At 53.8% G+C, this 15165-nt stretch overlaps 1 protein-coding gene across 1 annotated transcript; it reads left to right on the top strand.

Annotated features, from left to right (window-relative positions):
* Window positions 1-948: 948 nt before the first annotated feature.
* TMEM61 (transmembrane protein 61) lies at window positions 949-11174 on the top strand. The gene is made up of 3 exons (XM_081224948.1): window positions 949-1519; window positions 5397-5746; window positions 10741-11174. Exons 1-3 carry the CDS (start codon window positions 1505-1507, stop codon window positions 11015-11017), a joined length of 642 nt encoding a protein of 213 aa, XP_081081074.1. The 5' UTR covers window positions 949-1504; the 3' UTR covers window positions 11018-11174.
* The last annotated feature ends 3991 nt before the right edge of the window (window positions 11175-15165 follow it).

The following is a 15165-nucleotide window of genomic DNA, read 5'->3' as shown; positions in this document are numbered from 1 at the left end:
TTGGTCGCCACCAGCTCAGTGGGGAATCCTTGGCCATGGCTGAGGGGAATCCGCCCAGTCCCCTGGCTTGTTGGAGCAGCAGGAAGAAACAAAACAAAACCCAGACCCCAGCTGGTCCGGAACCACCTCCCTTTGACCCACATGGAATTGTCGAGGTTTTACCTGCCTGTGACTGTGCCCAGCCTTTGCACATGCTGCTCCTTCAGCCTGGATGCGGCCACCCATTCCTACCTTCTACAACAGGTGTCGTCCCAGAGAAGACTTCACACAAGCACACACGCTGACCCTTCTCCAGGCTCCTAAATCACGTGTCCATAAAATCTGCCTCCTGCCTGCACTTGTGAAAGGGCTGTAGGCTCTATTAACCTGCTCAGCTTAACTCATTCAATCCCTGAAGACCTATGAGTTGGGGTCCTCAGCCCTCCTTTGACACAGGAGGGAGTAGTTTCAGAGAGGTTAAGGTCACACAGGGAGGCCCTGCCCTCAAGCCCTCCTCTCCTGGCCTCTCACTGCCTGGGTCAGTGACTTCACTCGTTTAGAGGCTGGGGAAGCACTTAAATGCCTTCTGTTACTTCGGAGAATGCCTTCCTCCTAGGGATGTGAGAGCCTGGAGGGCCCGGGAGGGCTTGCTGTCCGATTGACTGCTGTGAGAAGAAAAAGCCAGTTGTCAAGGACTCTGCGGTAAACAGTCAAGTAACTTTCCCTCCATGGGCCTCAGTTTCCCTTCCTGTAAAATGCGAGTGAGGAGGCCTGGGCTTCACAGCCCTCTCAGACGGAGCGCCGATGGCTCTCAGAAGAGTTCGTGTCCGGTTCCCAAGCCCGCCCCCGTGGAGTAGTGGGGGCGGGATGGCCCCAAGGACTGCGGGTTCCCGACAATTCCAGGGAGGTTCCGGTTAAGAGCTCCCCCGCGCGCTGGGAAACCCCGACCTCCGCCAGCCCAGGTCGCGCTGTCGCTTTAAGGTCGGGCGCGGCACCTGGAACCGCCCGGAGCCGCGCCACCCTGGAGTCTCCGCAGGCCCGGCGGCCGCGAGGACGCAGATCCGAGGAAAGGTGGGGCCGGCAGCGCCCTGAGCCCGAGCCCAGGATCCCGGCCGCCAAGCCCGAAGCGTGGGCGGGAGCCAGGGGGTGATCATCACCGGAGTCGAAGGCAAAGCCGGACTCCACGCGCCGCTCGGCGCCCCAGCCCGGTGGCTGAGCCCCTGCGCGGTGAGGCGGGCTCTGCATCGCTCCCACCGGGTCGGGGCGGCGATCGGACGGGACGGACGGCGGCGGACGAGACGCCCTGGACCAGACCCGGAGCCGGACCGTAGCGCTTCTGTGGGCTCGGAGACCTGGGCTGGGGGACGGTCGCCGGGCCGCCCCTAACGCCGGGCGCCCCCTGCAGACCTGAGAGACCGCCCTTCCCAGGTTCTCTCTGCCCACGGGCGCGACAGCCATCATGCCTTCACCTCCGCTCGGCTCGCCAGGCTCCCCGCTCCGGGACCACGCCTGACCCTGCAGCGCGATGGCTGTGCGCAAGGTGGGTATAAGCTTCCTTCTCTCCCCGCCCTTGGGAGCATCTCGGCTCCTCCTAATCCAGCCCCCCCGGGACCCCTTCCCTTCACCTTGACCTCAGTGACTTGGTGAGCAGAGTCTGGACACCCAAGTCTCCTCCTAACTGTGTTCTAACTTGTTGAGTGGCCTTGGACCATGGCGCTCAGAGCCTCAGTTTACCCGGGGTTACACGAAGATGGTTTGGAACACTTCTTGTTCAGATGGTTTAGTTCTTTACAGAAAACTGGCACCTAAAGTTCCCCTGTTGGGAGTAGGGATAGAACGATATTATTTGTGCCCATTTTACAAAGGAAGGAACTGAGGCATGGAGACTCTAGGTAACTTACCCAGTGTCAGGGCCAGGGTCCATCCTCTCTGTCAAGCTGTGTCACTGTTTGCCATCTTGCCATCTCATCTTCACAGCTTGCTCCCCCCTGGGAGGCAGGAATTTGAGCTCAGAGATGTTGGGCCGCCTGATCAAGGTCACAGAGCTAACAGAGTGGCTATAGTCAGAGGCTGTGATAACTCTGGCTGGTGGCAGCAGCAGAAAGGCTTCTGGGAGGAGGTGTATTTGGCATGGGTCTTGAAGGGGTGTGTGAAATGAGGGCTCCCCAGGAGCAGCAGGTGTAGGGGACCCCAGGAGTTTGGGTGCATGAGTGGGGGAAGGGAGCTGGAAGGAGGGGCCAGCCTGGCAGCCTGACTGAGTGCCAGATTGGGGGTGGGACTTCTCTGGGATTAGAGACGTTTCCTCCCTGCCCAGGGCTGGGGTTATGCCCTCCAGGGCAGGGAGCCCTTTCTTCCTCCCCCATCAGGGTCCAGGGTACACTACTGTGAAGGGTGAGTAAACTGCCTGAAGACCACATCTCTGAAACGGGCCAGGGGAATCTAGGGCAGGACACCCTTCCCATAAGCCATCAGAGCCCCGATCTGTAAAAATAATGAAGACCACCTCACAACAGAACAGGCTGTCCTTCATCCAGTGGACGTTGACACCTTCCATCTCCCGGGGGTGGTAGGTCATTGTGTGCTCTGCCTGCCCATGGTGTATCCACATGGAGGGAGGGAGACTCATGCAGAAGGAGATGACACAGCATCCAGTGAGAACATGCTAAGGGGAATTCCAAGGGCTTGTCTGAGGTCTGGGAGCATTTTAGAAGGTGGGGTCTGCCTGAGCTGAAGATTTACAAATGCATCTATTCACGGCACGATCTCAACTTTATATACTGAAAAATACAGATGGATGCACACACAGGGATTTGATTCAGACTAGACCTGGTTCAAATTTGGCACTGACCTTGGACAAGCTGTCACCCTCGAAGCTCCAGTGTCCTCAGGACATAATACTCTTGTAGGATTAAGATGGCAGGTACCTGTAAAGTGCTTGATGTGGTTCCCAGCGCCTGTAAATGCCCAGTACACATCTGCTGCCGCCATCATCAGCTATGCAGGCCAAGGGAGGACTGGAAAGGAAGCATTCACTTGCACATCATGCCCATCTCTGTGGGGCAGCATTAATGATGATTTGTATTTTGCATTTTTATTCCCTTCTGTGGTTTTCTCCTTTTCTCCATAATGAGGAACTATTGCTTTTATAGAAATTTAAAAGCATCATAAGTTACCTTACTCAGGAGTGAGTTCTGCAAGGGTTGAGACACACAGCTGTATACAGCTTTGGGCAAAGTCCCTCACCTTTCTGGGCTCAGTCTCCTCATTTGCAAAACAGGAATTTCTTTCCCTGCCCTGACCATCCACCTCAGTTCTGGTGAGTCAGATGAGGTTCCAGGTATGAAGTGGAACTGTCAAGTGCACTAATATACAGGCAAAGTTTTACCGTTATAGATTTGCTGTTTTTTTTTTTTCCCCCCCCAAGCTGATTTCTCCAGCTTTTCCTTCTGACAGCCTCTCCTCGCTGTCTGACTTTGGAAAGAGTGTAGTCAGGTTCTTTTTCTCTTCCCCAGAAAATGCCTTGAGCTGGAGACAGGAGGCCTTGCCCCATAGACAAATTCACAGCAAGAGAATTGAAGATAATTTACAAGTGGCATTTTTCTAAATGCTTCTGGTGGCCTGGAGGCTCAGAAAGATTGGGGTCCACTCCTCGAGCATTACATGTTTACATTCTCTCTTTCTCTCCCACATGCATACACACACACACACACACACACACACACACGTTTTTAAACACATCTGGGAACATGCCCTTTTGCAATCTAAAGTCTCACCTACTAGATCTTGAACTGCCATACTCCCCAGCTCCCCGAGGAGTGTGCCTTTGAATGGCTGCACAGCAGGGCATCATTTGATGCACCACATTAGGCTGGGAAAGTCCCCATTTGTAAGGCTGACGATTGAAGTCTTCCTAAGGTCTGTGAGTTCCCCAGCCCCCTCCTTCACTGGCTCAACTTTTGGAAGAGGAGAGGGGCCCTCTGTAAGTTCTGCTAGCAGCCTGTTAGAGAGCCTGCCCTTTGTACAGGTGAGGAGACAGGCCTGGAGCAGTTGAGAGGCTTACCCCAGGACACGGCTGGTGAGCTGTAATGTGGGGACTAAAACCAGGCTCCAAGGCTGGGTGCTGTAGCAGCTGGAATCTTGTGTTCCCTCCCCTCTCCCCCGCCCCTCCCAACTGCGAGAGGGGCTTTTCACACAACAAGGTTTAGTCAGCAACACTGTTTCTCATTTAGGAGAATTTCTTCAACAAATGTTTATAGAGCAGCTACTATGTGCTAGGCACTGGGGGATATAGCAGTGAACAGGGCCTATACAGACCCTGCCCCCAGGAAGCTTCCTGTCTGGTGAGGACAATAAGCAAAGGAGAAACCAAACAGGCAGGATAAAAGCTTGGTCCAAGAAGGCCCAGGGGACTCCAAGTTTAAAGTGTCCCCAGCGAAGGCTTCTCAGGCGAGGGCCAAGCTGAACTGGGAGGAGAGATACGAGCAAGTTACCAGGCAGAGGGAACAGTATGTACAGCAGCCTAGAGGTTGGCTTTGGGGACAGCCCCTTCCTGTCTGTATAATCTGGAGCCAGGGTTCCTCCCAGTTATTTTTTTTCCCCTGGGCATTTTGTCTTTGCCTCATTGAGATAACACTGTGTACATAATTTGGCAAACTAAGTTGAAAAAGGTCAGATATCATAAGCATTTACCCCGTTGTTAAACATTTGTGCTGAGCTTTTTAAAAAATGAGTCATGAATATTCCATCTAGAGTTTATGCCATGGTTTATCACCCTTTCCCTATAGTTGGACATTTAGGCTCTTTCCAAATTACAGCCATTAAAAATAAGGCCATGGTGAACATCTTTTTGCACAAAGTTTTGCTTTGTGTCATGAATTTCAACTTCAGGCTTCTCAATGCCCTTTTCCCACTAGCTCCTTTACCCAGCCCCAGTTTCAATGTCTTCCTCTGTCAAATGGAGATAAGAGCATTGACCTTTCGAGACTGTGACCAGGGTGAAGTGAGGCAAGGCGTAACCAGCAAGCCTCTCTCCTGGCAGGCCTGGCGGACCCCACAGCGTTCACTCTTCTCCCTCCCAGCCTGCAGTGGGGAGTCTCATACACACCAGGCTGATGAGGCCTCTGAGTCCGGGGGCAGTCCTGGAGTGAACCCAGCCACACTTACTGAGCTCCTACCAGGTCCCAGGTGTGGTGCTAGGAACTTGAGACACATTATTTGTGGCCTTCAAAACAACACCTGCAAAGTTGGGAGCATCATCTCCGTTTCACAGATGAGGAAACTAAGGCACAGAGAAGTCAAATGACCTCTCTGAGTTTACACAGTGACCTCAGGCAGCGGAGGACTAAAACCCAGTCTCTGGTACCCAGCAGGCCTCTCACGGGGCCCGTTTCCTCTTCTCTCTCCTTCTCGGTGTCCAGACGTGTGACAGGGGCCGTGTGGCCTCCACCCTGTGCTACTGCATGACGGTCAGCGGCATGGTGGTACTGGTGGCCGGGACACTCTGCTTCGCCTGGTGGAGTGAAGAAGATGCAGGTGCCCAGCCCAGCCAGGCGGCTCTGCCCACAGGACGCCCTGAGCCTGAGGCCCCCGGTCCACCATTCAGGTCGGTCAGCTTCTTCTGCTGCGGTGCCGGTGGCCTGCTGCTGCTCTTCAGCCTGCTGTGGTCTGTCAAGGCCGGCACCAAGGGGCCGCCTCGATGGGACTCATATCACCTCTCCAGAGACCTGTACTACCTCACTGTGGAGCCCTTGGAGAAGGAGAGCTGCAGGTCAGCAGGGCTGGGTGGAGGCCACAGGTGGGGCACTGTTACCTCATCGTGCATTTGCTCAGCAAACTTTCATGGGGTTTCTCCTCTGGACCAGGCCTTGCCTATGCCCTGGGGCCTTGGAGGCCGATCAGCACTCCTGGAAGAGTTTAACGTCCCTCGACAGAGGCAGACTTTGACAAATCAGAGTAGTTAAAGCTGTGAAAGAGGACAGACCTGGTTCTGTGGGGACGTGGAGAAATCCAGGAAGGCTTCTTGGAGGAGGCGGCAGCAGAGCTCAGCATACAATAGTAGCAAATGCCTGTATAGTACTTCAATGAGATGATGTATATGAAGAACTCAGCCCAGGGCCTGGCACACAGGAGGTGCACAACAAATGTCAACTTTTCCTCAAGTAGATAAGGTGGAGAGAAGCGTTTTAGGTAAGGAGAAGAGCATGTGCAAAGGCCCAGGGGTGAGGTGGGGAATGGAGACAAAACCTTGCATTTGGACAATATTTCTCATCTTTTTTTTCATTATCATTCCCTCTAAGGAGACTTTTTAGGCATTTTTTTCTTCGTCCTCCCCCATGAAATGTTAATACCACAGATAGACTACATAGTTGGTCTGTATGTATATTTGTGCTTTATATGTAAACACGGTATCAGCAAGAGTCCAAGAACCAATTTTTGCCCTATTGAGAACGCATGTATCTTACATGCTCTTATGTACTTACTCATTCACCAAGTATCAGCTGGGCAGGCATATCTGGGGCCAGCATACATCTTCCCCCGTCTAAGCTACCTGCAAGGTAAGAATTACTGTTGTCTTTTACAGAAAAAGAGGGTGAGGGTTATACAGCTAGAAAGTAGCAGAGCCTGCTAGCTGTGAAGTGTGCATTCCCCCACACCACTCTGTAAGCACTGGATTTGCATGTACTAAGGGCTAAGCCATATATTTGGCAACTGGCCTCGGACCTGGGCACCCTTCTTCCCTTGGTTAGCGGGAAAAATGCATTCTGAGTTAAAGAAAGTAACAGATTAGTCCCTGCTACTGGCCTCTGACTCCTTGAGGTCACAGACAATAAAGTATTCAACCGAAGCCCCTTAGTCCAATGGTCAGGTCTTAATTTGACTATTAGAGGGAAGGGCAGGGCCTTGGGGACTCTTCTCAGTTGAGAAACCTGGGTCTCAGAGAGACCAGTGACCTACCTGGTCACACAGTCAGTTAATGGTCAGTTGGAACCAGACTAGGCCTCGGGGTGATCTGGACTGGAGCCTGGCCCTCCCCGCCCAGCCTGGCCTGAGCACAGAAGGTAGGTGTTGTCTGTAGACACAGAAGTGTTGACCCAACAGGGTCCGGGACATAGCTGCATCTGTCAGGTGAGGCCACTTGGCCTTCATTCCCAGCTGGGCCAGGGAGGAACCTACCCAGGAGGCTGTGGGGTGCTCATGGCCCATCAGGTTCAGAGACCAGGTCTTAGATTCAGAGCTGGGGTGACTGGATGTTGGAGAGGCTGCTTCTGCTAATGGCTCTTTCTTGTCCCTGGGGCTGAGCCACCCTGGCCTTCCTGCTGAGAGCCCAGCATCTGGGCCCCATGGGGAGGCCACTCAGCTGTCCCTGCCCCCAGGGGCCTTGCTCTCTGCAGGTAACTCTAGGTTAGAGAGAAAGGCCTTCTAGGCTGATGACTTGGGCAGGTCCATTTCTCTCTTGGGGCCTCAGTTTCCTCATTTATTCATCTACTTATTCTTTCCTGCATTTCACCAACATTTACTGAGTACCTAACTACGCAGGGCGCTGACAATGCAGCAGTGGATGAAACAGACAAAACCTCTCCTCTCAGGGGCTCCCATCTTAAGTGTGAGCCCTAAATGAGGTGCCTGGATGGGAGGCCTCCTGGCACACCCCGCCCCCGCCCCCGACGCCTCAGTGAGTACAGCAGAAAAAGCGTGGGTCTAGTCCGACAGGAGGCTTTCAGTGTCTGCTTTTTCTTTTCTAAGCTCTGTATTCTTGAGCCTGTTACTTAGACTCTCTGAGCCATGTCTAGTTCTTCCTCCGTCAATCCTGGAATTTCCCCTAGGATTGCTGTTAGGCTCAGATGAGATGATAGATGGGGAGGTGTATTCACTGCAAAGTTTGCTGTTTTTCCCGCACTTTCATTTTATGATGTACTCTCATGCCTCCTGATTTGAGCCTCACTGCTTATGAGGCAGTGTGAGGATTAGATCCATTTTGCAGATGAGAAAGCTGAGGTGTGGAGAGATTAGGGGTCAGGGTTGGGGGAGGTGTGATGGGTGGAGTTGGCTTGGGTTTTGCAAGCAGGCAGAGCTGGGGCTTTGCCGCTTCGTTGGAGTGCGGCCTCCACTCACCTGTGCAATGGCTGAGGGCTACTACCCCCAGGCTTGTCATGAATGTGAAATAAGATTAGAGAGCTTGAGTGTTGGGCATACAGTGTTTCATCCCTGGTCCCTGTCCCCTTTCCCTACTGTGTTTGCTTGACTCAGCTGAATAGTGGAGGAGCTGGTGCCAGGCTCAGATCTCACGTCCCCACCAGGCTCCAGAGAGTGGGGTGAGCCCAGCCTCGGTGGAGCTTTCTGTGCATGGGGACCACAGTGGCCAGCCCGCCCCACACAGCTGCAGGGGGCCACATCCAGAATACACCACAAATGGGCCTGCCCCTGAAGTGTGCAATATGGTCACCCTGAACTTCATGTTCCCCAAGTTTCCAGCCTTCTGGACCATGACTCTGGCAACCTGGGGCTGGGTGGGCCCAGCTGGCTAGGTGAGGTGGCATGAGGGATACTGCACCTCTGCCCTCGAAGCAAACTTCCTGTTGTAGTCTGATCTAACCTGCCAGCTGTGCCCTGCCCTGCCGGCTGTTGCCTGCTGGAGCGGCCCCAGGCATACCCAAAACCTGACTCATGTCTCTGGAGCTTGGAGAAGTAGGGAGCAGCAGGGCCGTGGCTGGGAAGTGAGCAGGGCAGGAGATGGGGGGTTCTGGAAGCCTAATCACCCATATTTTCCTGAGCGTTGTCAAAGCATTTTCCATTTTGCCCTCTCCCTGAATCTACAAAATGGGAATTGTTATCCTCATTTTATAGATGAGGAGAAAGAGGCTCAGAGAGGCTGTGAACATAGCCTAGGTCACACAGCAATTGAACCTAGTTTGCCTGCCTCCAGGAGCAATATTCTTTGCCTGCCCTCACCTCAAAGGACGCCGGGAGACAGAGGCGGGTGAGACCCCTTATCTGATTTCTCAGCTGCAGGGCTCCTGGGCTCCGGAGGAGGAGGGTCTGTGAGAGAAGTTTGCAAAAGCCCTGGAAGGGGAGCCCAGCTTGGGCTCTTGGCTGGTGTCCTCCATCAGACTGGCACACAGCCTGCTCCATGACCTTGGTCACGTGGTCCCAGTGGGCTGCTCTTAGGGCTGTGGTGGGTGTGGGCTGAGAAGATACGTTGCCCATAGAAGGGCCATGTCCACGGGGGTGATGGGTGCTCACCTGAGGGGCAGCAAATTCCTGGCACAGCTGCCCCATCACCACTGGAGTGAAGACCCCTCCTGCCATCGGTCTTCCCCTGTCTAGACAGGCTGGTATAGATTGAACTAATTTGCTGCTGGCTCCAAACTGATGGCCTTGGGCAAGTGACAGCCTCTCTGAGCCTGTGTGGCTCCCGCTAGCAGAAGATCTGTGATAACATTTGTTACCTACACCCCTGCCTCATGGAGCCTTTTGAGATTTTGTTACCAGCTCCCATTTATGGAGCATGTGCTAAGTGTCCCTGTATTACCTCATTTAATCTTCACACGGTCCTGTGAGGTAGATGCCCTTATTGTCCCCATTTACACATGGCGCGAAACTGGGGCCTAGGTTAATAGAGTTACTGACCCATGATCTCCCACTGAGAATGTGGCTGAGCAGGGAGGTGAACCAGCCAGTGCTGACTCATAGCCAGCCCTCGAGCCACTTGGGGTGGGAGGGGACCTCCAAGGTCACCTAGTCAACCTCGGTATCTGGCAGTATCTTCCCAAAGCAGAAGCAGTCCAGACAGAGGATCAGTGACCCTCCCACCCCCAAGGTCCTGGGAGGGGAAGGAGCCCTGACTCCCCAGAGGTGACCCCCCCAGGGCCCTGGGAAGACCGAGGGCCAGCCTCATTCCCATCAGCATTGGTGTGGCTGGGATGCAAGTGACCTGTTCTTGGAATCTAGTGGGCAGAGCCTGGTCAGAGGAGCCTCAGAGGATCTGGTCTCTACCTCAAGTCCCTCTAGGGTGGTTCATTTGGGGGAGGTGGGGGAAAGTCACAGGAAAACCAAGCTCTTTAGAGATAGATAGGGTTGACTGGGTAGATAGTGAGCTCTCCGTCTCTGGAGGTATGCAAGTAGAGGTAATCACTTGGTGGACTTACCATATCAGGGCCTCAAGCATCCAGATGGGCAGGGGAATTGAGGTCTCGCATCCTGCCCTGAGCATCCACAACTCCAGATTTTGTAAGGGAGATGATTACAGTAAGCTGGAAGTCTTTCTCCCCATCGATCATCCCTCAGTCTTTCAACAAACATCCCCAAGCATCAATCCCTGTACACCCAAAGTCAGTCCCTGCACTAGGGGACAACCAACTGGGGCCAAGAGTGACAGAAGGGAGAGCACTGTTGGGACCCAGAGGAGGGAGTGGGGGATTTGCTAGGGGAGGTCAGGAGAGCTCCCCAGAGGAGACTCAAAGGACAAGTGGGGATTGACCAGCAGGGAAAGGGTGAGAGAGGTGGGAAGGACTTTCCCTGCAGAGAGAACTGAGGAGACAGAGGGTGTGGTGAGCCCATGTGGGGAACCAACTGTATGGAGAACTAACTATAGCACAGGGAGGGTGCAGTTGGGGGAGCTGAGGTTGGCAGGGGCCGGCTGATGTCAAGCTTCAGCTGTGTCTATGGGGCCCTGGGGAGCCTACAGCCTTCCTCTCTCTTTTCCTGGCGTGCAGTAAGGTTTTGCCCCACCCCCTGCTCACAGCCTCTCTTCTGTCCCTGTAGGATCCCAGAGGTGGTTGCCATCCCCACTTACGAGGAGGCCGTGCACTGCCGACTGGCTGAGGGGCCCCTGACACCACCTGCATACCCCGTGGAGGAAGACCCGGAGCGCAGTGCCTCGGGGGATGCCCTGCTTGGGACCCAGCCCCCCTTGCCTCCACCCAGCTACGAGAGCCTCATCCTCGCTGACGGTGGCATCTCTGGAGAGACAACACCTGGGGCTGCATGCTCCTGCCCAGGCCCGGTTCAGACTGCAGGGGAGGAAGTTAAAGGCTTCTAGCAGTCCTGGAAGCCAGAAACAAATGATGGGCTTCTTCTAGCGTCTAGTACAGTGCCTGGTACACAGCAGGCACTCAACAAATGTTTGTTGCTGAATGCTGTTTTATTTTTCTATTGCCATGTAACAAATGGCTTGAAATAAATCCATTTCATTATCTCTCATGATTCTGTGGGTCACCTGGGCCCAGCTGGGTGGTTCTTCTGCCCCACGTGACATTGGTGGCGCTGTAGTCTTTGGGGCCCAGCTGGGCCGGCACACCCAAGATAGCACACTCACGTGGCTGGCAGTTAGTGCTGGCTGTCAGCTGGGAAATGTTCTTGTGCTGATGAGAAAATTGGGGCCCAGAGGCAGAGCCAGGACTGGCCCAAGGGAACACACTGAGTTTATAACCAAAAGAACATGGACTCTGAATTCAGACCACCTGTGCCTGGGTTCCACCAGGTACCAGCTGGTGAGTGACCTTGGACAAGTGACTTTAACCTCTCTCTGCCTCAGTTTCCTCATCTGTAAAATGGGAATTGGGAATTACAAAGGCACCAGCCCCTACCTTAGAGAGCTGAGTTTCAAGGATTAAATGAGATAACAGCTGACATTATGAGATCACACTGACCCTGCAGGCTCAGTGCTAATGCATCAAACAAGAAATGCAGACTTCTTAGCGCAGAGGCTGGTGTCCCTTAAGTATGCAGTGATGGTTAGATTTTGTTAGTAAAGGTAACCCCCTCCACCAGGCGCCTCTGCTTCTATACCTCCTGTGACAGGGAGCTCTATACCTCTTCTTATATTCCAGATAGGCAGAAGGGTCTGCTTTCACAATGTCATATCCCATTCACGGATGAGAAAACCAGCCCAGAGAGGCTAAGTAACCTTCCGAGGGGCACTCAGCCAGCAGGAGTTCAAAGTCGTGGGGCTCAGTCAGCTGTGTAGGGGCACTATTCCCTGAGGGCCTACCATTTACTGGGCCAGGCTCTCTGCTGTTGTTTCACATCCTCAAGGTCTCTCTGCTACAGATGGTGGCCCCACTTAACAGGTGTGGAAACTGAGCCTCAGAGAGGTAAAAATCACAGAGAATAAAAGTTTTTCATGTAAATAAAGGTGTTTTCATTCAGGCCTGGTTGGGCTCCAGGCCTCAGGTCCTCCCACTTAGGCCTGGACCAGCTCGGTAGCTGTGTATCCCAACGCCCTGCCTCTGCCAGGGTCCCCTGAAGTCTCTTCAAAGCTCAGCAGATGGAATGAGCCTGATCAAACCCAGATCCATAACATCCCTCCTGGGCTCAAAACCCTGAGTGGTTCCCAGCTCACTTTCAGTAATGAAAGCCCTAATGCGGATGGTATGGGTGGGTCTGGGTCCCTCCCCTTGTTCTCTGCTGCTGTTGGTCCCCCCGTGGGCCTTTGCTCCTGTGTTTTCTCTCCAGAAGCTCTTCCCCAGGCTCACTCCTCATGGCCCTTGCATCTTTGTGCCTCTCTTCAAGACACCGTCCTGGACCACTCTGTTAAAACTGTTATCTCACCCAGCCCCCTGCACTCCCAGCCTCCTTCCTGCTTTACTTTTTAAATAACACCTGTCGTCATTTAACATTTTACCTTTAAAAAATTTGTTTGTTTGTTTGTTTGTTGTATGTTTCTCCCCACCAGTAAGCTCTCTGAGAGCAGGGATTTTTTTGTTTCTTTCCTTTACATTTATATCCCTAAAGCCTAGAAACGGTGCCTGGCCCGTGGAAGATGCTCAGTAGATATTTGTGGACTGAGAGAATGAATCATAAATGTCAGCTATCATGATTGTTTCTGGGCCCTCTCTCAGCCATCTGAGCCAGATCTTGTGGATCTTCCTGTGGATCTTGTGGGTCCTCTCCCTCCCCCTTCACCAAATCCTGGATCCCCATCCTGTATCCCTTCCCTTCCTCCCCGTCTCCCCTGTGTGTGCCTTATACTTACTGCTACGATGGAGATGCAGGTTTGAATGCTGCCTTAGCCCTGACCTTTCTGTGTGACCCTGAAATGTGTGTGTGTGCGCGTGCACGCACGCACACACGCACGCACACACACACCAGCTTCCTGTGTGAACCATGGGGATTTGGTTGGGGGAGGTGCGGGGGATTTATCAGGCTCTCTGCAATTCTGAAGGGGTTAATGGGGTTCCAGGCTGGGAAGCAGAGCTCAGCTTCCCTCCTACCCCCAAACTGAGGAATTTCCCCCAGGCAGGTGAGTTAATGAGTTGCAGGTGTGATTTGGAGGTACCACCACCTTTGCCAAGTGGGAGCTGGAAGGGGCAGGGGGTGGGGAAGGCTGGAAGACCGGAAAACCCTTTTCTGGTTTCCTCTCTAAGTCAGCTCATCTGCATCCCAACTGAAAGCCACCAAGGAGGGGCAGTGATTTGCTCAAGGTCACCAGCTCCTTGGAGGCCAAGCCAGGGCCACGGAGCCAGTCTCCCTAACCCTAACCCTAACGCTGCCAAGCCAAGGGTCCTTATGAGACGCAGTGGCCTTGATGTGAACTGGGAAGGCCTCAGGCCGGGCAGCCCCCTGAGGCTGGGTCTGTCACTCCAGCCCCCAGCAGGCACTGGTTTGCTGCCTGGTCTCTTTCCTCCTGGGCCTGGCTGACTGGTTTCTTCATCCATCATTCAGAGCTCACATCTGGTGCCCGCCACCAGGCCTGGGACATCAGGGACCCTCTGAGCTCAGGCCTCTCCCACGCTTTCCCTGGGCCCCTCCTTTGCCCTGTTTCCCTCTGCGTTGACCGGTGACCCCGCACCCTGGAGCTCGCCACCTCAAATCAGTTGGAAAATTCCCAGTCAGAAATTCCCTTGCCCTCCATCCCCTCAGCAACTAATTACTCTTTAAAAAGGGTTCATTTTAGGGCTTCCCTGGTGGCGCAGTGGTTGAGAGTCGACCTGCCGATGCAGGGGACGGGGATGCGGGTTCGTGCTCCAATCCGGGAAGATCCCACATGCGGCGGAGCGGCTGGGCCCGTGAGCCATGGCCGCTGAGCCTGCACGTCCGGAGCCTGTGCTCCGCAACGGGAGAGGCCACAACAGTGAGAGGCCCGCGTGCCGCAAAAAAAAAAAAAAAAAAAAAAAAAGGGTTCATTTTAATCTTTCCCTCCCTAGGTTTCTGCTAGAGTCTGGCAACTGCCCCTCACTTCCACCATCTCCTCTTGTTTCTTCCAACCTGATCTCAGAACAAGAGAATCAGTGTAAAATTAAAATCCGACCCGTGTCACCCCCTGCGCAACTCCCTGTTGGCCTCTGAAAGATGTTGGCAACCTTAGCCTGCCCCCAGGATCTTTCCTACCTATGCCTCCTCTCCAGCCTCCCTCTCCTCTGGAGCCAATAGCCATCTTTCCATTCCCAAACACGAATTGAGAGCCAACCAGTTCTAGTCCCTGGAGATACAACAATGAACAAAACAAAGCCCCCAGCCTGTGGGAGCTCGAGTTCTAGGGGAGGAAGACAGACAAGAGACAAGATAAATAAATGATGTGTACAGTATGATAGATGGTGACGAGTACTACGGAGAAAAGTAAATTGGGAAAGGAGGACAGGAAACACCTGGGGGAGGGGGGTTCTGCAGTTTCAGATGTCACACCAGAGATGGCCTCGTTGTGAAGCTGACATTTGGACAAAGAATCGAAGGAGGTAAGGGAGGGAGCCATGCAGATATCTGGAGGAAGAGCTTTCCAGGCGGAAGGAAGAGCAGGGGCAAAGGCCCGGGGGGTGGCTGTGTATTCCCAGGAGAGCATAGAGCCAGGGTGGCGGGGGTGGAGGGGGTGAGGGGAGATGTGGCAGGAGATTATCTCAGAGGGGTGATAGGGTGGGCAGCATGGGCAAATTATCTAGGGCTTTGTAGGCCATTTTATTTTTATTTTTATTTTTATTTTTATTTATTTATTTATTTTTTTCTTTTTGCGGTATGCGGGCCTCTCACTGTTGTGGCCTCTCCCGCTGCGGAGCACAGGCTCCGGACGCGCAGGCCCAGCGGCCATGGCTCACGGGCCCAGCCGCTCCGCTGCATATGGGATCCTCCCAGACCGGGGCACGAACCCGTATCCCCTGCACCCGCAGGCGGACTCCCAACCACTGCGCCACCAGGGAGGCCCTGTAGGGCATTTTAAGTCTTAGCTTTTACCCTGATAGGGCAGGGAACCATTCC

This window comes from Mesoplodon bidens, assembly GCF_964165515.1.
Source record: "Mesoplodon bidens genome assembly, chromosome: 2".
NCBI classification, from domain to species: Eukaryota; Metazoa; Chordata; class Mammalia; order Artiodactyla; family Ziphiidae; genus Mesoplodon; species Mesoplodon bidens.
This window is presented reverse-complemented; position numbering and strand designations above follow the sequence as displayed.